The 26364-nt window shown below is 47.1% G+C and overlaps 2 protein-coding genes across 2 annotated transcripts in view; one reads left to right on the top strand and one right to left on the bottom strand.

Moving 5' to 3' along the window:
• Positions 1-21701, bottom strand: part of pdia5 (protein disulfide isomerase family A, member 5) — a 370444-nt gene extending 348743 nt beyond the window's left edge. The window contains exon 1 of the mRNA XM_055638787.1: positions 21698-21701. The gene's annotated coding sequence lies outside the window, so the exon portion shown is untranslated. The remainder of the gene's footprint in view (positions 1-21697) is intronic.
• The window catches only part of sema5ba (sema domain, seven thrombospondin repeats (type 1 and type 1-like), transmembrane domain (TM) and short cytoplasmic domain, (semaphorin) 5Ba), a 330444-nt gene that overhangs the window by 171843 nt on the left and 132237 nt on the right, over positions 1-26364 (top strand). Inside the window, 2 exon segments of the mRNA XM_055638824.1 lie at positions 16411-16510; positions 20792-20837. Coding sequence (XP_055494799.1) covers positions 16411-16510; positions 20792-20837 — 146 coding nt within the window.

Raw genomic sequence — 26364 nt, 5'->3', positions numbered from 1 at the left:
ACTCAGCGGGCCAGGCAGCATCGCTTGTGAGAAGGGATGGTGATGTTTTGGGGTCGAGACCCTTCTCCAGACTGAGAGGGAGTCAGGGGAGAGGGAGACTAGAGATAAGGAAGAGTAAGGTGTGAAAATGACAGATCAAAGGAGACGCTGCTCAAGGTAATGCAGAATGGTTCATTGTTGGCTAAGGGGAAGGTGACCACAAGGCACTTAATCGGTAACATTAATCAGGTGGACATTGAAACTAGTCGGGGAACGATGGTGGGGGAGGGACGGAGAGCAAGAGGGAAAGCAAGGGTCGAGTTTTGAGTCGAGACCCTTCTTCAGACAGGCAGAGATGGAGACATAGGTGACTGCAGATGCTGGAATCAAGCAGATGAAAAAACAAACAGCTGGAGGAACTCAAATACCCAGGATCCCAGCTGCAGTCAAACTGGGAGATGATGATACACACATTAGCTGTGGTGTGCCTCTTACATTGAAGATGTTACCTCAGTACAATAATTTTGACTCATTGTGTGTGAAGCACATGAAGGTCTCCCTGGAGTTAGCACTTCAAGCATTTGCTTTGATTAGCCTCCTGCGCTTACTCATTAACCTTGTTAGCAACTTTCATTTGCTTTTATTATCCTAATTAAGTAGACATTTACATTTTCATTCCTTCAAAGCTCTGTACATATTTTGTTCAAGTGCATTTTGCATCATTCTAACTCTGCATTGCTTCAGACGATTGGATTTGAATTGAAAGGTAAAATTTTATTTTTAAGGCTCGGGGCATTACAGTAAGTTTACAGCTCGTCGAGTCTTTACTTTCGACTTTAGTCTTTCGAGGTACAGCGTGGAAACAGGCCCTTTGGCCTACCGAGTCCACTCCGACCATCGATCACCCTGTACACTAGCTCTATCCTACACACTAGGGACAATTTACAATTTTATCAAAGCCAATTAACCTACAAGCCTGGATAGACACAAAGTGCTGGAGTAACTCATCGAGTCAGGCAGCATCTCTGGAGGAAAATGATGTGTGACCTTTTGGGTCGAATTCCGTTTTCACATGGACCATTCTGAAGGATGGCCCTGGACTGAAACATCACCCATCCTTTTTCCCCCAGAGATGCTGCCTGACCCGCTGAGTTACTCCGGCACTTTGTGTCTATCTTCGGCATAAACCAGCGCCTGCTGTTCCTTTCTACGCAACCTGCAAAACCGTACGTCTTTGGCTTGTGGGAGGAAACCGGAGCACCCGGAGAAAACCCGCGCGGTCACTTGGGAGAAAGGACAAAGCTCCCTACACCCGCACACACGGCACCCGTGGTCAGGATTGAACCCGGGGCTCTGGCGCTGTAAGGCAGCAACTCCACCGCTGCACCAAAGTGCCGCCTGAGTCACACAAGCACGGAAACAGTCCCCTCGGCCCAACTGGTCCACGCCTACCAAGATGGCGCATCCAGTGACCTGCGTTTGGACCATATCCCTCGATGCAGCCGAGCCCATCACACAAACCAGCCACGTCCCCTTCCACTGTGAGAGGGGATCGTATTGAAACATATAAGATTATTAAGGGTTTGGACACGCTAGAGGCAGAAAACATGTTCCCGATATTGGGGGAGTCCAGAACCAGGGGCCACAGTTTAAGAATAAGGGGTAAGCCATTTAGAATGGAGATGATGAAAAACTTTTTCACACAGAGGGTTGCGAGTCTGCGGAATTCTCTGCCTCAGAGGGCGGTGGAGGCCGGTTCTCTGGATACTTTCAAGAGAGAGCTGGATAGAGCTCTTAATGATAGCGGAGTCAGGGGATATGGGGAGAAGGCAGGAACGTGGTACTGATTGGGGATGATCAGCCATGATCACTTTGAATGGCGGTGCTGGCTCGAAGGGCCGAATGACACCTATTGTCTATATCACTCGATCCTTCATGCTGCCTCGGGAAAGCAGCCAATATTATCAAGGACCACACTCCCTGACCATTCTCCTCTCTCCCTCCTCTCCTTGGTCAGAAGGTACAAAAACTTAAATGGACTTACCACCATGTTGAAGACCATCTTCTTCCCACCTATTATCAGATTCTTGAATAGACCTCATACCTTGGATTCATGGGGGGTGTGGTCTTGGAGGGGAGGATGCTCCTCAAACTGCGGAGCATGCTGGACAATACAGCTCACCTCCTCCATGACACACACTGGTCAACCTGAGGAGCACCTTCAGCAACAGACCGGTTCCACTAAGATGCAGCACAGAACGCCACAGGAGATCCTTCTTCCCTGTGGCTATCAAAATGTACAACATCCTCCGCCTTCTGTCGTGGGGTAGACTGACTCCCCCCCCTATCTTTGACATCCCCAATCCTTTCCACTCTTCACTTTAATTCCATAATTCATGTGTCTTGTGTTTTATGACTGTTGGCAAACCAATTTCCTTCTTGGGATATATTAAGTTTTATCATTTCGTATTGTATTAAGGATGAATTACCCGATCTTCCAACCTACCTCATTGTGGCCCTTGCACTTTTTTTTTATTTAAGCCTACTCTGGCGCTGTAACAGTATATTCTGCACTCTGTTCATTTTTATCTGTTGTGCTCTTGTCTGGTACAATTTGCCCGGAGAGCATGCAAACCAAAGTCTTTCCACTGTATCTCAGGGCTTGTGTCAATAATAATCTAATCCCAATGCCTACATTTTCTTTGTGCGGTAAGTACTGCTGTGATGTGCCGTTGCTTTTTTAGAAATTTTAACCTTAAGAAAGGATTACTAAAGTTGATAAAAGTAACATTTATTCATTAAGTTAGGTGGCGAGGCTTAAGCAGCTTAAGCAGCTTGTGGGACGATGATCTGCCAGACACACCAACAGCAAAGAGCAAAATGCAAGCCAGCAACCTTATGTCTACACAAAAAGCACTGCTAATGCCAATACCAATGCCAATGCCAATACGAATACCCATGCCAGTACCAATTAAATGCCAATGCAAATCCTAATAACTAAACTAATGCCAATGCAAGTACCAATACCATGTCAATACCAATGTCAATGGCCATACCCATGTCAATGCCCATATCATTGGCAATACCAATGGCAATGCCAATGTCAATGCCAACACCAAAAATACCTGTACGGAGTTTGTACGTTCTCCCCGTGACCGCGTGGGTTTTTTCCAAGATCTTCGGTTTCCTCCCACGCTCCAAAGACGTACAGGTTAGTAGGTTAATTGGCTTGGTGTAAGTGTAAATTGTCCCTAGTGTGTGTAGGATAGTGTTAATGTGCGGGGATTGCTGGTCGGAATGGACTCAGTGGGCCGAAGGGCCTGTTTCTGCGCTGTATCTCTGAACTAAACTAAATTAAACTAAACTAAACTAAAGCAGTCCCTTCGGAAAGAGTTCATGGTGTGCGAGCTTCATGTCCAAATCTCTTGGCAGGCACAAGGTGGTCAATGAAAGGATGTCTTTGTTTATACTGTTCCACAGTCACGATTGATCTTAAATTAGACTGAGTTTTAACCTCAAATTAATGTTTTGCCTTCTGGCTTTACACTAAAAGGCATTTACTGACACAAGATAGTTTTGACTAAAGTTACTGCTCCACGTTCTATAGACTTCAGTACAGATATCAGTTTTGGCCACTTGTAACAAGGTTCCAAGTATATGTTTCCTCCCGTTGGCAGTATTGTGTCCAGTTTTGGTCGCCCTGGTGGAGGAAAGATGCCATTAAGCTGGAAAGAGTGCATCGAAACATAGAAAATTGGTACAGGAGTAGGCCATTCGGCCCTTCGAGCCAGCACCGCCATTTAATATGATCATGGCTGATCATCCAAAATCAGTAACCCTTTCCTGCTTTTTCCCCATATCCCTTGATTTCTTTAGCCCTAAGAGCTAAATCTAAACATCCAGTGAATTGGCCTCCGCTGCCTTCTGTGCCAGAGAATTCCACAGATTCACATCTCTCTGGGTGAAAAGGTTTTTCCTCATCTCAGTCCTAAATAGCCAACCCCTTATTCTTAAACTGTGACCCCTTGTTCTGGACTTCCCCAACATCGGGAACTATCTTCCTGCATCTAGCCTGTCCAACCTCTTAAGAATTTTGTATGTTTCTTTAAGATCCCCCCTCAATCTTCTAAATTCTAGCAAGTACAAGTCGAGTCTATCCAGTCTTTCTTCATATGAAAGTCCTGACATCCCAGGAATCAGTCAAGTCAAGTCAAGTCAAGTTTATTTGTCACATACACATACGAGATGTGCAGTGAAATGAAAGTGGCAATGCTCGCGGATTTTTGTGCAAAAGACAAACAACAAAACAACCAAACAAATTATAAACACAATCATAACACACATATTCTTTTACATAATAAATAATAGAAGGAAAAACGTTCTGTAGAGTTAGTCCCTGGTGAGAAAGGCGTTTACAGTCCGAATTGCCTCTGGGAAGAAACTCCTTCTCAACCTCTCCGTTCTCACCACATGGCAACGGAGACGTTTGCCTGACCGTAGCAGCAGGAACAGTCCGTTGGAGGGGTGGAAGGGGTCTCTCATGATTTTGTTTGCTCTGGAGTTGCATCTCCTGTTGTATAGTTCCTGCAGGGGGGTGAGTGAAGTTCCCATAGTGCGTTCGGCCGAACGCACTACTCTCTGCAGAGCCTTCTTGTCCTTGGCAGAGCAATTCCCAAACCAGATGGTAATGGTTCACCAGTCTGGTGAACCTTCTCTGTACTCCCTCAATGACAAGAATGTCTTTCCTCACATTAGGTATCCTTCCTCAGATCAGTGAAGCGAAGCACAGTGAAGATTTACAAGAATGTTGCCCGAACTTGTTGCCTGAGCTACAGGGAGAGGTTGAGCAGGGCTAGGACTTTATTCCCTGGAGCGCATGAGGCTGAGGGGTGAGCTTATAGAGGTGTATCAAATTATGAGGGGTACCGATAGGGTTATTGTCTTCGTCTTGCCTATGGCGTGCGCAGCCTAAAGTTGTAGGTCAACTTGTTTTATTTGATCTTGTTTGTGCACGTCGGGTTGATTGCATTAGTCGAAACTAGTCGGCTTGTACACGCTAGAATTCAGAAGATTGAGGGGGGATCTTATAGAAACTTACAAAATTCTTAAGGGGTTGGACAGGCTAGATGCAGGAAGATTATTCCCGATTTTGGGGAAGTCCAGAACAAGGGGTCACAGCTTAAGGATAAGAGGGAAGTCTTTTAAGACCGAGATGAGAAAATAATTTTTTCACACAGAGAGTGGTGAATCTGTGGAATTCTCTGCCACAAATGGTAGTTGAGGCCAGTTCATGGGCTATATTTAAGAGGGAGTTAGATGTGGCCCTTGTGGCTAAAGGGATCAGGGGGTATGGAGAGAAGGCAGGGATGGGATACTGAGTTGGATGATCAGCCATGATCATATCGAATGGCGGTGCAGGATCGAAGGGCCGAATGGCCTACTCCTGCACCTATTTTCTATGTATCTATGTTTCTATGAAACAGGGTGGACCACGTGAAGGTTGCAACCTCACACCCCAGGGTTATTGTGCAAAGTATTATTCCAGGGTTGGGGAATCAAGAACCAGGTTCCTAGGTTCAAGGTGAGAGGGGAAAGATTTAGACGACAATAGACATTAGGTGCATGAGTAGGCCATTCGGCCCTTCGAGCCAGCACCGCCATAATGCATATGTGATAATAAGAACTTGAGGGGCAACTTTTTTTTACTAAGGGTGGTGGTTGTATGGAACGATCTGCCAGAGGAGGTAGTTGAGGCTGGTACTATTGCAGCGTTTCAAAGACATTTGAACAGCTACATGGATAGGATAGGTTTCGGGGGTTTTGGGCCAAATGTCGGTAGGTGGGACGTGTAGATGGGGCATGTTGGTCAGCATGGGCAAGTTGGGCTGAAGGGCCTGTTTCCATGCTGTACGACTCTATGACACTTGGTATCTATGGTGCGTGGATACGTGAGGTTCAGAGGAATATGGGCCAAACATGGGAAAATGGGACTAGTATGGATGGAGCATCTGGGTCAGCATGGCCGAGTCGGGCCGAAGGGTATGTTTCCCGTATGACTTTCCATGTTCTCCAACTAAACACTTAACTCCTCGCCCGTGGTTTAATTACAGGGCGTCTCCAACATTCCTTCGTACAAACCATAGTCTGTTTTCCGACATGTGCACTTGTGATGGACACAAACATTTCAGCTGATAACTAAGACAATGAATCTTAGAGATCTAGTGTTATCGTCCCTGGTTTTGCAATCCGTGATGATATTTATGCACCTCTATCATCTCCTGCACAAAGTCTCATTGCCTTCAGACATACTCGACTAATCACAGCATGTTTTAGGAACAGCTCCATCCAAGACCGCAATAAATCGTAGAGATTTGTCGACACAGCCCAGACCGTCACGCACAAACCAACCTCCCTTCCAGTGACTCCATTTGCACCTCACGCTGCCTCGGCAAGGCCAGCAGCATAATCAAGGACCAGTCGCATCCCGGCCACTCCCTCTTCTCCCCTCTCCCATCGGGCAAAAGGTACAGAAGTGTGAAAACGCACACACCTCCAGATTCAGGGGCAGTTTCTTCCCAGCTGTTATCAGGCAACTGAACCATCCTACCACAACCAGAGAGCAGTCCTGAACTACCATCTATCTCATTGATGACCCACGGACTATCCTTGATCAGACTTTGGACTATGGTGCCATCCTCACTGGCTGGACTATGGTGCCATCCTCACCTTGGTGCCATTTATGTTATGTTGTGTCGTGGACTTTCTGTGTTTGTGCTTTTTTTAAATTCAATTTCAATTTTATTTTTAATATGTTTTATTATTTATTTATTATTTATTTATTTTTTGGTGATTTTTTTTTATGATACTGCCTGTAAGGGAAATTCATTTTGTTGTCTCAAATTGAGACAATGACAATACATTTGAATACAATACAATACTTTGCTGGCTTTATCTTGAACTAAACGTTATTCATGCTATTCCATTTATCACGTATCTGTACACTGCGAACGGCTCGATTGTAATCGTGTACGCTCTTTCCACAGACTGGTCAGCACGCAACAAAGGCTTCCCACTGTACCTCGGTGCACGTGGCAGTAAACTAAACTGAACTGAATTTGTGTAGGAAGGAACTGCAGATGCTGGTTTAAACCGAAGATAGACACAAAAAGCTGGAGTAACTCAGCGGGACCGGCAACATCTCTGGAGAAATGGAATAAGTGACTTTTCGGGTCACCTATTCCTTTTCTCCAGAGATGCTGTCTGACCCGCTGAGTTGCTCCAGCTTCTTGTGTCTCTGAACTGAACTTTATGTTGGGCACATATAACTCCAGCTGGATACCCAAGTCTATGAATCATAGAGATTTAGTATTATTGTCCCCAGTTTCTGCAGTCTACGAATATATTTGTGCAGCTCAATCATCTCCTGCAGAAGGCTCATTGCCTGCGGACATACCCTGGCTTCCCTGCCTCGCATCAATCTAGGTACAAAATGCTGACTTACTGCCTCTGATACCTTCTCACTGAGAGCTCCATTGTATCACGCCAACGCATTTCATTGGAAGCTTTCATTTGCATTAGGCAATGCGTTAGACGATGACCTGTCCTCTATAATTCATCACCATTGCTCTTTAGTTGCACATAGCACGATCGTTGCTCGGTCCATTTCAGCAATCCGTGATTGCTTTAAGACAGACCCTGAAAGTTTTCAAATTGATTTACTTGGGGGGGGGGTCAGGGGGCAATGGAAATGGGGATTGTGCTTATACGTGGCAATACTTCATTGAACTGTTAGCACCAGAAGAATTTCACTCTGCGTCTCGTACAATCTCAGCGATAATATAGAATCGTTGAACCATTGGCAAGAGAATGATCTCTTTTGAAATGGAGACATTTTATTCTTTCCCAGAAGGGCTGCCTTAGAACATGTAGCACATCGAGCAGTACAGCACAGGAACAGGCCCTTCGGCCCACAATGTCCATGCTGTATATGGCCATATTGTATATTGTCCCTACTGTGCGTGGGATAGTGCTAGTGTGTGTGGGGATCGCTGGTCGGCGATGAGCAAGGAAGTTTGGGGCTAGGGTTTGCTAACTGTCCCGTATTAGCTGGGACATCGTGTATGTTGGGCTAAATTGGTTAGTCCAGTTTATAGGTCCTGCAAGGGGGGGGGGACGTACTACTCTCTGCAGAGCCTTCCTGTCATTAGACAATAGACAATGCAAGAGTAGGCCATTCGGCCCTTCGAGCCAGCACCGCCATTCAATGTGATCATGGCTGATCATTCCCAATCAGTACCCCATTCCTCCCTTCTCCCCATATCCCCTGACTCCGCTATTTTTAAGAGCCCTATCTAGTTCTCTCTTGAAAGCATCCAGAGAATCTGCCTCCACCGCCCTCTGAGGCAGAGAATTCCATGCTGTTGCCAAACCAGATTGAGATGTTTCCATGGAGTCAGGATGTTTGCTACAGCACCAGAGTCGAAGGATTGAAGGATCCTCAGAGAGACTCTGAATTTCCTCAGTTGCCTGAGGTGGTAAAGGCGCTGCCTTGCCTTACTCACCAGTGCGGCAGTGTGTGTTGTCCATGTCAGATCCTCTGTGATGTGGACTCCCAGGTATTCATGTTCTGTACACCCATAAGAGTGGCAGGTACAGTACATGGAACAAGCTATTGGAGGAAATAGGTACTATGTTCAAAAAATAATTCGGGCAAGTACATGGTTAGAACAGGTTTACAAGAATATGGGCCAAACACAGGCAGGTGGGATTAGTGTAGATGGGCATGTTGGTCGGCGTGGGCAAGTTAGACCAAAGGACTTGTTTCCAATGCTATATGGCTATGAGTATAACCCTATGCCACTGTGGACTGAAGGGCCTGTTCCTGTACTGCTATGTTCTATGTGCTATGAACATCCATTGTGATCCAGACATAACGTGATTTGGCGTTTTGGGTCGAATTGATAGATTGGATGTGGAGAGGATGTTTCCACTAGTGGCAGTGTCTAGGACTAGAGGTCACACTCAGAATTAAAGGACACTCCTTTAGGAAGATGCGGAGAGATTTCTTTAGTCAGAGGGCAGTGATTGTGTGGAATTCTTTGCCAGAAGGCTGCGGAGGCCAAATAATTTTTAAGTAGAGATAGATATATTCTTGATTAGTACAGGTGTCAGAGGTTATGGGGAGAAGGCAGGAGAATGTGGTTAGGAGGGAGAGATAGATCAGCCATGATTGAATGGCAAAGTAGACTTGATGTGCCAACTGGCCTAATTCTGCTCCTATCACAAAGGTAGGTAAAGGTGCTGGAGAAACTCAGCGGGTGAGGCAGTATCTATGGATTGAAGGAATAGGCGACATTACGAGTCCAGACCCTTCTTGTGAAGTGATCTTATAGACATACAGTATGTCTCAGAGAGAAGAATGAAATTCTTACTTACAGCAGCACAATAGAACATATAAACTTAGTACACTGGGAAAAATATAATAAACGAGAAAACATTTGTTCAGTGTGTGTATATACACTCACATATACACAGATCATACTAGACCGAGTGTTACCCGTTGGGTCCCTGTTCCATGTCTCTCCAGGCCTTGTCCCTCAAAGCAACCCGTTTCCCCAACACAATATTCCACTACTCACCCATAGCCCCCAACTGCACAGGGGCTGCTCATTTCCCCTTACTCCCTCGTTTTAAACTTTAAAAAAATTGCTCCTGCTAGGGCTGGCAGGACTCGGTGTCCTGGGATTGCAACATTGTCGCAGACAGGGCTAGAGGGTGAGAGTCAACTGCCAGCCCACCAGCCGTGAGCTGCCAGCACATCAGGCTTGAGTGACTGAGCTGCCACCCCAAGAATCCATTTGGCCAACACTGTCCATACTAGCCCTCTGGAAACGTACAAACTCCGCGCAGAGACAGCGCCCGTAATCGGGATCCAACCCGGGTCTCCGGCGCTGCATGCGCTGTAAGGCAGCAACTCTACCGCTGCGCCACCGTGACTGCCCTCTGGAGAAAAAGGATGCAACCTATCCCTATCTTATCCCTGCATGGACTGCATTTCTGGTTACACTGCATGGACAATACCAGAGCAACCCTGATGGGGTATCACGCAGTTGGAGATGCCATCTTTAATAGGAGACATTAAAGCAATCCCCCATCGATGGCATTATTTAGTTGAATTCCTGGAAACAGTGTGCATTAAGTTAAGGGCTTGCGGCTAAAGCTGAATCACTGACAATGTAAGAGTCGGGCAAGTATATGTGTCTACAATAAAGGCTCCTCATTATACTAACGAGCTTTGAACTTTATTGCCAGTTTGGTCTTGTCTGATTTATAGCCTTGTTCTTTGGAGCTGGAATCTGACGTGCTCCGTGTCCCACAGGGGGTCTCTGGGTTAGTTAGGTTTACAACGTTACCTGTGTGTTGGAAGGAACTGCGGATGCTGGTTATATACCGAGGATGGACACGAAATGCTGGAGTAACTCGGCAGCATCTCTGGAGAAACGATATAGGTGATGTTCCGGGTCGAGATCTGATAGCTATCAGTCTGAAGAAACATAGAAACATAGAAATTAGGTGCAGGAGTAGGCCATTCGGCCCTTCGAGCCTGCACCGCCATTCAATATGATCATGGCTGATCATCCAACTCAGTATCCCGTACCTGCCTTCTCTCCATACCCTCTGATCCCCTTGGCCACAAGGGCCACATCTAACTCCCTCCTAAATATAGCCAATGAACTGGCCTCAACTACCCTCTGTGGCAGAGAGTTCCAGAGATTCACCACTCTCTGTGTGAAAAAAGTTCTCCTCATCTCGGTATTAAAGGATTTCCCCCTTATCCTTAAGCTGTGACCCCTTGTCCTGGATTTCCCCTAACATCGGGAACAATCTTCCTGCATCTAGCCTGTCCAACCCCTTAAGAATTTTGTAAGTTTCTATAAGATCCCCTCTCAATCTCCTAAATTCTAGAGAGTATAAACCAAGTCTATCCAGTCTTTCTTCATAAGACAGTCCTGACATCCCAGGAATCAGTCTGGTGAACCTTCTCTGCACTCCCTCTATGGCAATAATGTCCTTCCTCAGATTTGGAGACCAAAACTGTACGCAATACTCCAGGTGTGGTCTCACCAAGACCCTATACAACTGCAGTAGAACCTCCCTGCTCCTATACTCAAATCCTTTTGCTATGAAAGCCAACATACCATTCGCTTTCTTCACTGCCTGCTGCACCTGCATGCCTACCTTCAATGACTGGTGTACCATGACACCCAGGTCTCGCTGCATTTCCCCTTTTCCTAGTCGGCCACCATTTAGATAATAGTCTGCTTTCCCGTTTTTGCCACCAAAATGGATAACCTCACTTTTATCCACATTATACTGCATCTGCCAAACATTTGCCCACTCACCCAGCCTATCCAAGTCACCTTGCAGTCTCCTAGCATCCTCCTCACAGCTAACACTGCCCCCCAGCTTAGTGTCATCCGCAAACTTGGAGATATTGCCTTCAATTCCCGACCTGGTCTCGACCTGAAACATCACCTATTCCTTCGCTGCAGAGATGCTGCCTGAGCCCCTGAGTTACTCCAGGATTTTGAGTCTTATCTTCAGTTACAACACACCTGTAGAAGGTAGAATGTGCTCATCATTTCCTCCTTATCCTTCATATTGGTTAGTCTACTTTAGTTTGGTTTAGAGTTACAGCGTGGAAATAGGCCCTTCGACTCAACAAGTCCGCACCGACCAGCGATCCCCGCGCATTAACGCTGTCCTCCGCATACTAGGGACAACTTACATTTACACCAAGCCAATTAACCTACAAGATCTTGGAGAAAACCCACGTGGTCACGGGGGAGAGCGTACAAACTCGCTATAGACAGCACCCGTGGTCTAGATCGAACCCGGGTCTCCGGCGCTGCAAGTGCTGCAAGGCAGTAACTCTACCGCTGTGCCATTGTGCTGCCCGTATTTATTGGCTCCGTTAATGAATGCTTCCAACACTCAAGTTGAGTGGAAGTAAAGGTGAGGGATGTACGCTGTACACAGACAGGGCCGGAGTGTAAAGGGGCCGTGTGGCTGGACTTCTTCTTCTTGCATGTGGCGTGCACAGCCTAAAGTTGTAGATCAAGGGCAGACGTCCAGGCCAGGACAGCATCAGTTACTGGGTGGATGGGGTTTGATGCCAGCAGGGAAAAGCCTCAGTGGGCAGTCATTCATGATGTGTGGGATGGTCTGGTCCGGATGCCCGCAGGCTGTCTGTCATCCCCCACTTACGCAGGGGATGGGCTGTTCTTGCATGGAGGGTGCGGATTCTGTTCAGGGTTCGCCATTGCTTGCGATGGACGTCAAAACCCGGTGGTTTCACTGTGGGGTCAGTGTTGACCTGTCCGTTGTTGGTGTTGGCATCTTTCCAGGCTCCGCACCACTCAGTCTCGCAGTCAAAGTCTTCCAGGGATTTTAACGGAAGACCAGAAGGGCTTGCGGGACTTCAGGCGCATGTTGGGTGCAAACAAATGGATGTAGTGACTGCACTGGCTCCTTTGCTCTGTAAGCCTCTGCCTATGTGATCTCCCGGTTGCCAAACACGTCTGAGCAATTTTGGGCCCCGTATCTGAGGAAGGATGTGCTGGAGCTGGAGAGGGTCCAGAGGAAGTTTGCGAGAATGATCCCACGAAAGAATGGGTTAACATATGATGAGCGTTTGACGGCACTGGGCCTGGAGTTTAGGATGGTGGGGGGACCTCATTGAAACTGGATAGAGTGGATGTGGAATCTTGAGCCGAAACGTAACCTATTCCTTTTCTCCAGAGATGCTGCCTGACCCGCTGAGTCGCTCCAGCTTACTGTGTCTGTTTTCAGACTGGCATCTTATAGGGTCGTAACTTTAATCCTAATTGCATTCTCAAATTACGTTCCATAAAATACTCCAGACGGGAAATAATTTAACCTCACAAAGATGTGAAGCTGGGAATCAAGAAACTGCAGATGCTGGAGTCTTGAGAGAAAAAACAAAAAGCCCTTTCAATAATGGCCGGCACGGTGGCGCAGCGGTAGAGTTGCTGCCTCACAGCGCCAGAGACCCGGAGTTCGATCCTGACCTCGGGTGCTGTGTGTACGGAGTTTGTGCGTTCTCCCTGTGACCTGCGTGGGTTTCCTCCAGGTGCTCCGGTTACCTCCCAAATCCCAAAGACCTCGTGTTTGTAGGTCAATTGGCTTCTGTAAAATTGCCCCTAATGTGAAATTGGGATAATATAGAACATAGAAACATAGAACATAGAAACATAGAAATTAGGTGCAGGAGTAGGCCATTCGGCCCTTCGAGCCTGCACCGCCATTCAATATGATCATGGCTGATCATCCAACTCAGTATCCCGTACCTGCCTTCTCTCCATACCCCCTGATCCCCTTAGCCACAAGGGCCACATCTAACTCCCTCTTAAATATAGCCAATGAACTGGCCTCAACTACCCTCTGTGGCAGAGAGTTCCAGAGATTCACCACTCTCTGTGTGAAAAAAAATTCTTCTCATCTCGGTTTTAAAGGATTTCCCCCTTATCCTTAAGCTGTGACCCCTTGTCCTGCACTTCCCTAACATCGGGAACAATCTTCCTGCATCTAGCCTGTCCAACCCCTTAGAACGAGTGTGAACGGGTGTTTAAGAAGGAACTGCAGGTGCTGGAAAATGGAAGGTAGACAAAAGTGCTGGAGAAACTCAGCGGGTGCAGCAGCATCTATGGAGCGCAGGAAATAGGCAACGTTTCGGGCCAAAACCCTTCTTCAGACTGATCAACGGAGTGTGAAAGGGTAATGGATGGTCGGCATGGACTTGGTGGGAACTTTTTCTTCTTTTCGTGTCCATCTTGTTTACAAGCATTACAATCAGTGGGAGCCATCGCTTGTTGCAACAGATGATGGTGGTAGCAGAATTAGCTCGGGATACTCCCAGTTCCCAGCCCCGTGACGTGGATGCTTCTGCTATGGGGCCGTTTACGTGGCGACTCTTTGCACACGGTGACTCAGAGGCAGAGTTGCTGCCTTACAGCGCCTGAGACCAAGGTTCGATCCCGACCACGGGCGCTGTCTGTACTGGGTTTGTACGCTCTCCCCGTGACCTGCGTGGGTTTTCTCCGAGGTTTTCAGTTTCCTCCCACGCTCCAAGGACGTACAGGTTTAATTGGCTTGGTATGAATGTAAAATTGTCCCTAGTGTGTGTAGGATGGTGTTAGCGTGCGGGGATCGCTGGCCGGTGGGCCTGTTTCCGCGCTGTATCACTAAACTAATACTAAACAAATTTGTGTTTGGTATGTAAAGCGAAGAATTTCACCATGACAGGTCACTTGTGATAATAAAATATCAATCAATGAATCAAGGGAGAAGAGTCAGTTTCTATGCTGTGATCTTTCAATCAATTCAATCAAGGAGGATTGTCTTGTAAAGCTGCACAGCCCATAAGTGCACCAACTCATTTGAAAGTGAGAGATTATATCACTGAGAGCATTTCTTCTCCTGAGATCTTGCCTCACAACTTCGCAAATCAAAGAGGAATTTTAATGGTGCCAAATGTTGCCTGAGGCAGCGTTGTGATCTAAAGCCATTTGCCACACAAGGCAATTAAAATGGGCCGTTGACCGTCCAGTTTAGTTCAGAGATACAGCGTGGAAATAGGCCCTTCGGCCCACCGGGTCCGCACCGCCATTCCGTCACCCAGTGCTCTGGTGCTATACCACACACACACACTATGGATAATTTACAATATCACCGAAGCCAATTAAAGAACAAACCCGCACGTCTTCGGAGTGTGGGGGGGAAGGCAGAGCATCCGGAGAAAACCCGTGTGGTCACAGGTTCGATCCTGAACTCTGGGTGCTCCGGTTTCCTCCCACATCCCAAAGCCGCGCGGGTTTGTGAAGTTGATCGGACCTCTGTAGATTGTCCCGAGTGTGCAGGATGTGGATGTGAAATTGGGATAACATAGAACGAGTGTGAACGGGTGATCGATGGTCGGCATGGACTCGGTGGGCCGAAAAGCCTGTTTCCATGCAGTATCTCTCATCGAAACTAAACTAGGGGTCTTGACCCTGAATGTCACCTATCCATGTTCTCCAGAGATGTTGCCTCACCTGCCAAGTTACTCCAGCACTTTGTGCCTTTTAAAAAAAAAACTTCCCTGGTAACTCTTTAAAACCTTGACTAAAACCTTTAAGAAGGAACTGCAGATGCTGGAAAATCGAAGGTAGACAAAATGCTGGAGAAACTCAGCGGGTCGGACAGCCTCTCTGGAGAAAAGGAATGGGTGACGTTTTGGATCGCGACCTTTCTTCAGAATAACCTTCCAATGTGACTTGCTTACAATAGACACAAAAAGCTGGAGAAACTCAGCGTGTCGGACAGCCTCTCTAGAGAAAAGGACTAGTTTTATTTTACCTTTTGACTTTTTTGTATATCTTTCATTCACTTGTTCCATATCTCTCTACGTCACCATCTATATCTATCGTTTTCCTATCATAGAAACATAGAAACATAGAAAACAGGTGCAGGAGTAGGCCATTCGGCCCTTCGAGCCTGCACCGCCATTCAATATGATCATGGCTGATCATCCAACTCAGTATCCTATACCTGCCTTCTCTCCATACCCCCTGATCCCTTTAGCCACAAGGGCCACATCTAACTCCCTCTTAAATATAGCCAACAAACTGGCCTCAACTACCTTCTGTGGCAGGGAATTCCAGAGATTCACCACTCTCTGTGTGAAAAATGTTTTCCTCATCTCGGTCCTAAAAGATTTCCCCCTTATCTTTAAACTGTGACCCCTTGTTCTGGTCTTCCCCAACATCGGAAACAATCTTCCTGCATCTAGCCTGTCCAACCCCTTAAGAATTTTGTAAGTTTCTATAAGATCCCCCCTCAATCTTCTAAATTCTAGCGAGTACAAGCCGAGTCTATCCAGTCTTTCTTCATATGAAAGTCCTGACATCCCAGGAATCAGTCTGGTGAACCTTCTCTGTACTCCCTCTATGGCAAGGATGTGTTTCCTCAACTGGAGACACACGCAATACTCCAGGTGCGGTCTCACCAAGACTCTGTACAACTGCAGTAGAACCTCCCTGCTCCTATACTCAAATCCTGACTCTCCTGACTTATACTCTCCCCTGACTCTCGATCTGAAGAAATGTCTCGACCTGAAACGTCACCTATTTTTTTCCTCCTGTGATGCTGCCTGACCCGCTGAGTTACCCCAGCATTTTGTGTCTGTCTTCGGTGTAAAGCTACTTCTGCAGTTCCTTTTTACACGTGACTAGGACTTCAGTTGCCTCTGTGAAAATCCAGTGAAGTGCCTCGACGCATTTCACAACATAAAACGCACCATTTGTTGATGTTCAAAAGGCACTTTAATAACATTGTCGCCTCTCTCCCTCTCTGTCTCTGTCTCTTCAACAGATCTGAGTCCATGGGTGTCAAACTTCAGCTTTCCAGGAGTGTCCGACTACTCTCAACTGGCCATTGATCTCAGCAGGAATCAACTGTTAGTCGGTGCCAGGTAATAGACCATTTCCATCCTGATTGCCCTGCTGGGTTTTGTCTGAACCACTTGCCCCTGCGTCAAGAGGCAGCACGCATCGTCCTTAACCCCTTCCCTGCCAGACTTGTCCTTTCATTCATTTGGTCTTCGTACCTCTCCATACCCCTCATAGACACAAAATGCTGGAGTAACTCCGCGGGACAGGCAGCGTCTCTGGAGAGAAGGGACGGGGTGACGTTTCGGATCGAGACCCTTCTTCAGACCCGGGTCTCGACCAGAAACGTCACCCTTTCCTTCTCTCCAGAGATACTGCCTTTCAGCCAACAATTTGGAGTGTCGAAAGGAACTGCAAATATTGGTTTAAACCGGATAGACACAAAAAGCTGGAGTAAAGGGCCTGTCCCACCAGCATGCGACTGCATGTGGCAAGCGCGACCTAACGTGGTCGCTTGAGCCATACGGCCTCGCGGGGCCGGTCCCACTTCGATCGCCGGAGCCGTATGGAGTTGTGCGGAGCTGGTCCCGACATCGCACGGGGCTCTGAAAAACTGACACTGTCCAAAAATTCTTCGCGGCAAAGGCCTGCCGGTCCGCAGCCGCCTCGACGGGCGTGCACAACGTCTCGACGCCGTACGCACCGTCTTGACGGCGTACGCCTAGCGCGAACTTCCCGCGGACTTCGCTCGAACTTCACGTCAACTCGTACGGAATCACTCAACCTCCGCGCGGCCCCCGCTTCCGGTTTGGTCGCGCTTGCCGCATGCAGTCGCATGCTCGTGGGACAGGCCCTATACTCAGTGGGACAGGCGGCATCTCTGGAGAGAAGGAATGGGGTGATGTTTCTGGTCGAGCCCCTGCTTCAGACCATGGACCACTGTGGGCTCTGCCTTTCCTTGTTCATCGTCACTTTAAAAATTTTTTTTGTATATCTTTCGTTCATTTGTTCCATATCTCTCCATATCACCGTCTACATCTCCCGCTTCCCTGACCCTCAGTCTGAAGAACAGTCTCGACCCAAAACGCCACCTATTCCTTTTCTCCAGAGTTGCTACCTGTCCCGCTGAGTTACTCCAGCATTGGCTAAACTAGCATCTGCAGTTCCTTCCTACACAGCAGTCTACATCAGTCTACTTTAGAGGGACAGCGTGAAAACATGTTGACCAGTGATCAATAGCACTTACCTTCACACGCTTTGGACAATTTACAAACTACAGTTGTTACCAAAGCCAATTAACCTACAAAACCCTTTGGAGTGTGGGAGGAAACTGGAGCATCTGGGGGAAACCCACACAGGTCACGGGGAGAACATGCAAACCCCGTACAGACAGCACCTGGAGTTTAGTTTAGTTTAGAGATACAGTGCGGAAACAGGCCCTTCGCCAAGCCAAGCCAATTAGCCTGCACACCTGTACGTACGTCTTTGGAGTGGAAAGCGAAGATCTCGGAGAAAACCCACGCAGGTCACGGGGAGAAACGTATAAACTCCGTACAGACAAGCACCCGTAGTCGGGATCGAACCCGGGTCTCCCGCGCTGCATTCGCTGTAAGGTATTAACTCTACCGTCATGCCGCCCTGTTTCTTATCTCCCTTTTTGTGTTGAGCATCGGAAGGGAAAGGAGAGCGAGATGGGTATCTGAATGGAGTGGTCAGGTCAGCCTGGTTTTGATGCTGATAGCAACGGGAAGATACAGAGGAGGATTAGATTTAAACCCATTGTCCCAAATAGCCCGCCTAAGGGCAATGTCGAATATTGAAAGGCCTGGATGGAGTGGATGTGGAACGGATGTTTCCACTAGTGGAAGAGTCTAGGACCAGAGGTCACAGCCTCAGAATTTAAGGACTTTCCTTTTGGAAGGCGATGGGGAAGGATTTCTTTAGTCAGAGGGTGGTGAATCTGTGGCATTCTTTGCCACAGAAGACTGTGGAGGCTAATGCCCCTGTCCCACTTAGGAAACCTGAACGGAAACCTCTGGAGACTTTGTGCCACTCCCAAGGTTTCTGTGCGGTTCCCGGAGGTTGCAGGTGGTTGCCGGAGGTTGCTGGTAGTGGAAGCAGGTAGGGAGACTGACAAAAACCTCTGGGAACCGCACGGAAACCTTGGGTGCGGCGCAAAGTCTCCAGAGGTGTCTGTTCAGGTTTCCTAAGTGGGACAGGGGCATAAGTCAATAAATATTTTTAAGGCGGAGATTGATAGGTTTTTCATTAATACGGGTGTCAGGGTGCTATGGGGAGAAGGCAGGCGAATGGGGTTAGGAGGGGAGAGATAGATCAGCCATGATTGAATGGCGGAGGAGACTTGATGGGCCGAATGGCCCAATTCTGCTCCTAACACTTCTGAACTTATAACCTTATGAACGGATCAGACATGGTTGAATGCCAGAGTAGACTCGATGGGCCGAATGGCTCAATTCCGCTCCTAGAACTTATGAAGGTTTGAAATTCTATGCCAACTGGAGATTTGGATTTTAAGCGCACTGAGCCCATGAGAGGGAGTTATGGGGTAGAAAACATCAAAGAGACGTGGAAGTGGAAGGCGGAGGGAATTGAGTGTCAGAAGCAACGGTGATGCAAGGCAGAGTGGGTGGGTGGCAGAACAGAAGGATTATTTTAAACAGTTTTGATTTATCTTGGAATCATGAAATTGTTGCAACATGAAACGTCCATTTATCCCATAGAGTCTCTCCTGGTTCCGACAGTCGCTGCAGCCCCATCCTGCGGCTCCTTCCCTGTGGCTTCATGAATAATTCTCTCGCAATCCCTTACTGACAGCATCGATTGGAGATGTGTCCACCACCTGAATTCCAGATCAATACAGGAGCAAAGAGGTTTAGTTTAGTTTAGTTTAGAGATACATAGAAACATAGAAACATAGAAAATAGGTGCAGGAGTAGGCCATTCGGCCCTTCGACCTGCACCGCCATTCAATATGATCATGGCTGATCATCCAACTCAGTATCCCGTACCTGCCTTCTCTCCATACCCCCTGATCCCCTTAGCCACAAGGGCCACATCTAACTCCCCTCTTAAATATAGCCAATTGGCCTCAACTACCCTCTGTGGCAGAGAGTTCCAGAGATTCACCACTCTGTGTGAAAAAAGTTCTTCTCATCTCGGTTTTAAAGGATTTCCCCCTTATCCTTAAGCTGTGACCCCTTGTCCTGGACTTCCCTAACATCGGGAACAATCTTCCTGCCTCTAGCCTGTCCAACCCCTTAAGAATTTTGTAAGTTTCTATAAGATCCCCTCTCAATCTTCTAAATTCTAGAGAGTATAAACCAAGTCTATCCAGTCTTTCTTCATAAGACAGTCCTGACATCCCAGGAATCAGTCTGGTGAACCGTCTCTGCACTCCCTCTATGGCAATAATGTCCTTCCTCAGAAACAGGTCCGCGCCAACCAGCGATCCCCGCACATTAACACTATCCTACACCCGCGAGGGACAATTTTTACATTTAATACCGAGCCAATTAGCGGACAAACCTGTACGTCTTTGGAGTGTGGGAGGAAACCGGAGATCTCAAGAGAAACCCGCGCAGATCACGGGGAGAACGTACAAACTCCGTACAGACAGCACCCGCAGTCGGGATCGGACCTGGGTCTCTGGCACTGCATTCGATGTAAGGCAGCAACTCTACCGCTGAGCCACCGTGATGTGAAACGTTAGCCGGGCCACTGTGTGCAGGTCTGGTGGCCGTTTCGCGAGAAAGACGTGATCAGGTTTATAACCATATAACCATATACAAATTACAGCACGGAAACAGGCCATCTCGGCCAATCTAGTCCGTGCCGAACACTTACTCCCCCCTAGTCCCATCTACCTGCACTCAGACCATAACCCTCCATTCCTTTCCCGTCCATAAACCTATCCAATTTATTTTTAAATGATAAAATCGAACCTGCCTCCACCACTTCCACTGGAAGCTCATTCCACACACAGCTACCACTCTCTGAGTAAAAAAGTTCCCCCTCATGTTACCCCTAAACTTCTGTCCCTTAATTCTCAAGTCATGTACTCTTGTTTGAATCTTCCCTACTCTCAACGGAAAAAGCTTATCCACGTCAACTCTGTCGATCCCTCTCATCATTTTAAAGACCTTTAAATGCTTTACAGATGCAGGGCGTAAACGGGCCCTTCGGCCCATCGAGTCATAAGACCATGGATTTCTCCATGAGTAGGTGAACGTCAATGGTCGTGGAGTCTCAGGGCGAATTTGGGGAAAGCTGTAAACAACGGTTAATTATTGAGCGATATCTGACATTCAGTGCTCGTGTGTTGATATATCACTGTCCTTTTTCAGAAACTACCTCTTCCGACTCACCCTGGACAATGTCTCTCTTATACAGGTAAGCTTCACACTTTCTCCAAGCCTCATCATTGTTTAAAGGTATCGTAGCTTTAAGATGCAAGCCTTTCACTCTTTGCCTCAACAGACCTGTTGACCTGTTAAAGCAAGCATGCAGGTACAGCAGGTAGTGAAGAAAGCGAATGGCATGTTGGCCTTTATAACAAGAGGAATCGAATATAGGAGCAAAGAGGTCCTTCTGCAGTTGTACAGAGCCCTAGTGAGACCACACCTGGAGTATCGTGTGCAGTTTTGGTCCCCGAATTTGAGGAAGAACATTTTTGCTATTGAGGGAGTGCAGCGTAGGTTTACAAGGTTAATTCCCGGGATGGCGGGACTGTCATATGCTGAGAGAATGGAGCAGCTGGGCTTGTACACTCTGGAGTTTAGAAGGATGAGAGGGCATCTTATTGAAACATATAAGATTGTTATGGGCTTGGACACGCTAGAGGCAGGAAACATGTTCCCAATGTTGGGGGAGTCCAGAACCTGGGGCCACAGTTTAAGAATAAGGAGTAAGCCATTTAGAACGGAGACGAGGAAACACATTTTCTCACAGAGAGTGGCGAGTCTGTGGAATTCTCTGCCTCGGAGGGTGGCGGAGGCAGGTTCTCTGGATACTTTCAAGAGAGAGCTAGATTGGGCTCTTAAAAATAGCGGAGTCAGGGGATATGGGGAGAAGGCAGGAACGGGGTACTGATTGGGGATGATCAGCCATGATCACATTGAATGGCGGGGCTGGCTCGAAGGGCCAAATGGCCTACTCCTGCACCTATTGTCTATTGAATCCAAGGCCATAGTCATAAAGTCAAACAGTGGAAACAGGCCATTCGGCCCAACTTGCCCACACCGATCAACATGCCCCATGTACACAAGTCCCACCTGCCTGCATTTGGCCCATATCCCTCTAAACCTATCCTATCCTAGAAGTATATAAAATTATTAGGATTAGACAATATAGACAATAGGTGCAGTAGGAGGCCACTCGGCCCTTCGAGCAAGCACCGCCATTCAATGTGATCATGGCTGATCATCCCCAATCAGTACCCCGTTCCTTTAAAACCGAGATGAGAAGAACTTTTTTCACACAGAGAGTGGTGAATCTCTGGAACTCTCTGCCACAGAGGGTAGTTGAGGCCAGTTCATTGGCTATATTTAAGAGGGAGTTAGATGTGGCCCTTGTGGCTAAGGGGATCAGAGAGTATGGAGAGAAGGCAGGTACGGGATACTGAGTTGCAGGCTCGAAGGGCCGAATGGCCTACTCCTGCACCTAATTTCTATGTTTCTATGTTTCTATGTTTACACAGAGAGTGGTGAATCTGTGGAATTCTCTGCCACAGAAGGTAGTTGAGGCCAGTTCATTGGCTATATTTAAGAGGGAGTTAGATGTGGTTAAAGGGATCAGGGGGTATGGAGAGAAGGCAGGTACAGGATACTGAGTTGGATGATCAGCCATGATCATATTGAATTGCGGTGCAGGCTCGAAGGTGCCGAATGGCCTACTCCTGCACCTATTTTCTATGTTTCTATGTTTCTATCTGGGTGGCCTTAAGCACAAAGTCACTGAAAGCAATTGTACAGGTGCAGCAACCAATTAGGTAGGCAAATAACATGTTGCCTTTTATTGTGAGACAACTTAAGTACAGGATAAAGATGTATAATTGCATATATATATATAACTTGGGGTTGAGTGGTGCCATCTGCTTCATGATGTCCTGCCATTCTCTTCTGTCCTTCGCTAGCCCGCTCGCTCTGACCAAGCCGTCTGCTTTCAGGCAGCCACGCCATCTTTTTGGTGGTCTTCCTCTTGGGCAGTCTCCATGGACATGTGCCTCAAATATATAGACATTATACAGGGACTGTGCTCTGATGTGCTCTGCTTTGGTCAACTTTCTAAAAAGGAAGGTACACAAAAAAGCTGGAGAAACTCAGCGGGTGCAGCAGCATCTATGGGGCGAAGGAGATAGGCAACGTTTCGGGCCGAAACCAAAGATATCTCCCACCACAGAGGTGGGACAGTAAAGTTTCATCTGACTAGTCCCTGGCGTGGCGTTGTTGCCTGATGATGTATATGTGTGTGTGTATATATATATATGTATACACATAGACACACATATACCAATATTTATCTATAACTTTTATTGTTTATTATATTGTATATATGTATAAACAAATATGTGTAACACGTGTGTGTGTGTGTGTGTGTGTGTGTGTGTGTGTGTGTGTGTGTGTGTATATACATACATACGTACATACATACACTGAAGAAGGGTCTTGACCCGAAACATCGGCCATTCCTTCTCTCCAGAGATGCTGCCTCACCCGCTGAGTTACTCCAGCATTTTGTGTCTACATACATACATACATTATATGTACGGAGAGGTTGAGGAGGAGTTTCTTCCCAGAGGCAATTCGGACTGTAAACACCTATCTCACCAGGGACTAACTCTACAGAACATTTTTCCTTCCATTATTTATTATGTAAAAGAATATGTGTGTTATGATTGTGTTTATAATTTGTTTGGTTGTTTTGTTGTTTGTCTTTTGCACAAAAGCCCGCGAGCATTGCCACTTTCATTTCACTGCACATCTCGTATGCGTATGTGACAAATAAACTTGACTTGACTTGACTTGACTATATAGATAGATAGGGACAATTTACAATTTACTGAAGCCAAATCCGCACGTCTTTGGATTGTGGGAGGAAACCGGAGCACCCGGAGAAAGCCCACGTGGTCACGGGGAGAACGTGCAAGCTCGGTGCAGACAGCATCCGAGGTCAGGATCAAACCCGGGTCTCTAGTGCTGTTATGCAGCAACACTACCGCTTTTTAAACCTTTTCTTGGCAGCGTTGAACCTCCGGTCCGTGGCAATCAGTTTTCGGGAATTGTAATTCCAAGTTTTAGCCTTCTCTTTCATTGCCCACTTATGAGTGGGATCTGGAGGAGCACCATAGCTTGTCTCTGAAACCGCCCACTGTATTGTACATGTCTGCAATCATTAACCTGCTGCTGATTGCAGATTGTGCTCGCTTGTGTGTGAAAACTTGCAGAGCAATTGATCGCACGGAAAGGAACAATTAAGCTGCCGAAAAGCCTATTTTATTCCTTTTCTGTTGCAAACTATAAAGGATGAAAGAATGGGTCGACTGGGCTTGCATTCACCGGAATTCAGAAGGATGAGAGGGGATTTTATAGAAACATCTAAAGTTCTTAAAGGATTGGACAGGCTAGATGCAGGATCAAATGTTCCCGATGTTGGGGGAGTCCAGAACCAGGGGCCACAGTTTAAGAATAAGGGGTAGGCCATTTAGCGCAGAGATGAGGAAAAACCTCTTCACCCACAGAGTTGTGAATCTGCGGAAGGCAGTGGAGGCCAATTCACTGGATGTATTCAAGAGAGAATTAGATTTAGCTCAAGTGAATTTAATGTCATGTGTCCCTGATAGGACAATGAAATTCTTGCTTTGCTTCAGCACAACAGAACATAGTAGGCATTTACTACAGAACAGATCAGTGTGTCCATTATATAAATATATACACACATCAATAAATAAACGGATAAAGTGTAAATAACAGATAATGGGTTATTAATGATCAGAGTTTTGTCCAAGCCAGGTTTAATAGCCTGATGGGGGAAGTAGCTGTTCCTGAACCTGGCCGTTAGCTCTTGGGGCTAATGTAATCAAGGGATATGGGGAGAAAGCAGGAACGGGGTACTGATTTCAGATGATCAGCCATGATCATATTGAATGGCAATCGCTGGCTCGAAGGGCCGAATGGCCTACTCCTGCACCTGTGTTTCTATGTTTCCCTCCTTACAGTGATGACTAAGAGCTCTTTGAATTGAAGAAATTGCAAATACCGTACTCAACAGTAAATGGGCCCTTCAGTCAGACTGACAATGACCAACATAGGCTTGTGTGTGAGTTTCTCTGGGTGAGAAATATTTATTTCAGTTTATCTCTGCACATGTGAGATGCACTTTGCTCTTTGCAAGTGCGTGAGGTGTCGCAGTAAATGTGTTTTGTTTTTGGGAGTTTGAAATATACAGTTGATAGTGAGAGCCTTAAAAGCATTAATGTTAAGAGGGATCTCAGGGTCCAGGTTCATAGCTCCCTGAAAACGGCAACATAGGCAGATAGAATGGTAAAGAAGTCATCTGGCATGCTAGATGGTGAAGAGGAGGGGGCCGAGTACGGAGCCTTGGGGAACGCCTTGAGTGACTGTGGCTGTAGAGGAGGTGTAGCAGAGGTGTAGCTATGACCTCGAGTCCTAGACTCTCCCACTAGTGGAAACATCCTCTCCACATCCACCCTATCCAAGCTTTTCACGATTCTGTACGTTTCAGTTAGGTCCCCCCTCAATCTTCTAAACTCCAGCGAGTGCAGGCCCAGTGCCGACAAACGCTCATCATAGGTTAACCCACTCATTCCTGGGATCATTCTTGTAAACCTCCTCTGGTTGGGGCATGGAGTAATCGTCAGAAAGTCATGATACAGCTCTTGAAAACTTTGCATGTTGGTCACGCATTCACATGAGTTCTATTTTATCCCACTTTCTCCACCCGCTTCCTACCCACTAGGAGCCATTTTACAGAGGCCAACGAACCTACAACCCCGCACGTCTTTGGGATTCAGAACTGCAAACTCCACACGGACAGCACCCAAGGTCTGGATTGAACCCGGGTCGCCAGCGTTATGAGGCAGCAGCTCTACCAACTGCACCGCCATAGGTTTTATTTATTTATTGGATCTGGGGCGGCACGGTGGCGCAGCGGTAGAGTTGCGCCAGAGACCCGAGTTCGATCCTGACCACGGGTGCTGTCTGTACGGAGTTTGTACATTCTCCCTGTGACCTGCGTGGGTTTTCTCCAGGAGCTCCGGGTTTCCTCCCACACCCCAAAGACGTGCAGGTTTGTAGTTTAATTGGCTTTGGTAAAATTGTAACTTGTCCCTAGTGTGTAGGATGGTGCTAGTGTCATAGAAACATAGAAATTAGGTGCAGGCGTAGGCCATTCGGCCCTTCGAGCCTGCACCGCCATTTAATATGATCATGGCTGATCATCCAACTCAGTATCCCGTACCTGCCTTTTTCTCCATACCCTCTGATCCCCTTGGCCACAAGGGCCACATCTAACTCCCTCTTAAATATAGCCAATGAACTGGCCTCAACTACCCTCTGTGGCAGAGAGTTCCAGAGATTCACCACTCTCTGTGTGAAAAAAGTTCTCCTCATCTCGATTTTAAAGGATTTCCCCCTTATCCTTAAGCTGTGACCCCTTGTCCTGGACTTCCCCAACATCGGAAACAATCTTCCTGCATCTAGCCTGTCCAACCCCTTAAGAATTTTGTAAGTTTCTATAAGATCCCCTCTCAATCTCCTAAACTCTAGAGAGTATAAACCAAGTCTATCCAGTCTTTCTTCATAAGACAGTCCTGACATCCCAGGAATCAGTCTGGTGAACCTTCTCTGCACTCCCTCTATGGCAATCTGCACTCCCTCTGTGTCTGGGGAGATCGCTGGTC

Source organism: Leucoraja erinacea, chromosome 7, assembly GCF_028641065.1.
Source record: "Leucoraja erinacea ecotype New England chromosome 7, Leri_hhj_1, whole genome shotgun sequence".
Lineage (NCBI taxonomy): Eukaryota > Metazoa > Chordata > Chondrichthyes > Rajiformes > Rajidae > Leucoraja > Leucoraja erinaceus.
The sequence above is the reverse complement of the archived record's forward strand: the minus strand, read 5'-3'. Positions and strand labels throughout refer to the sequence as shown.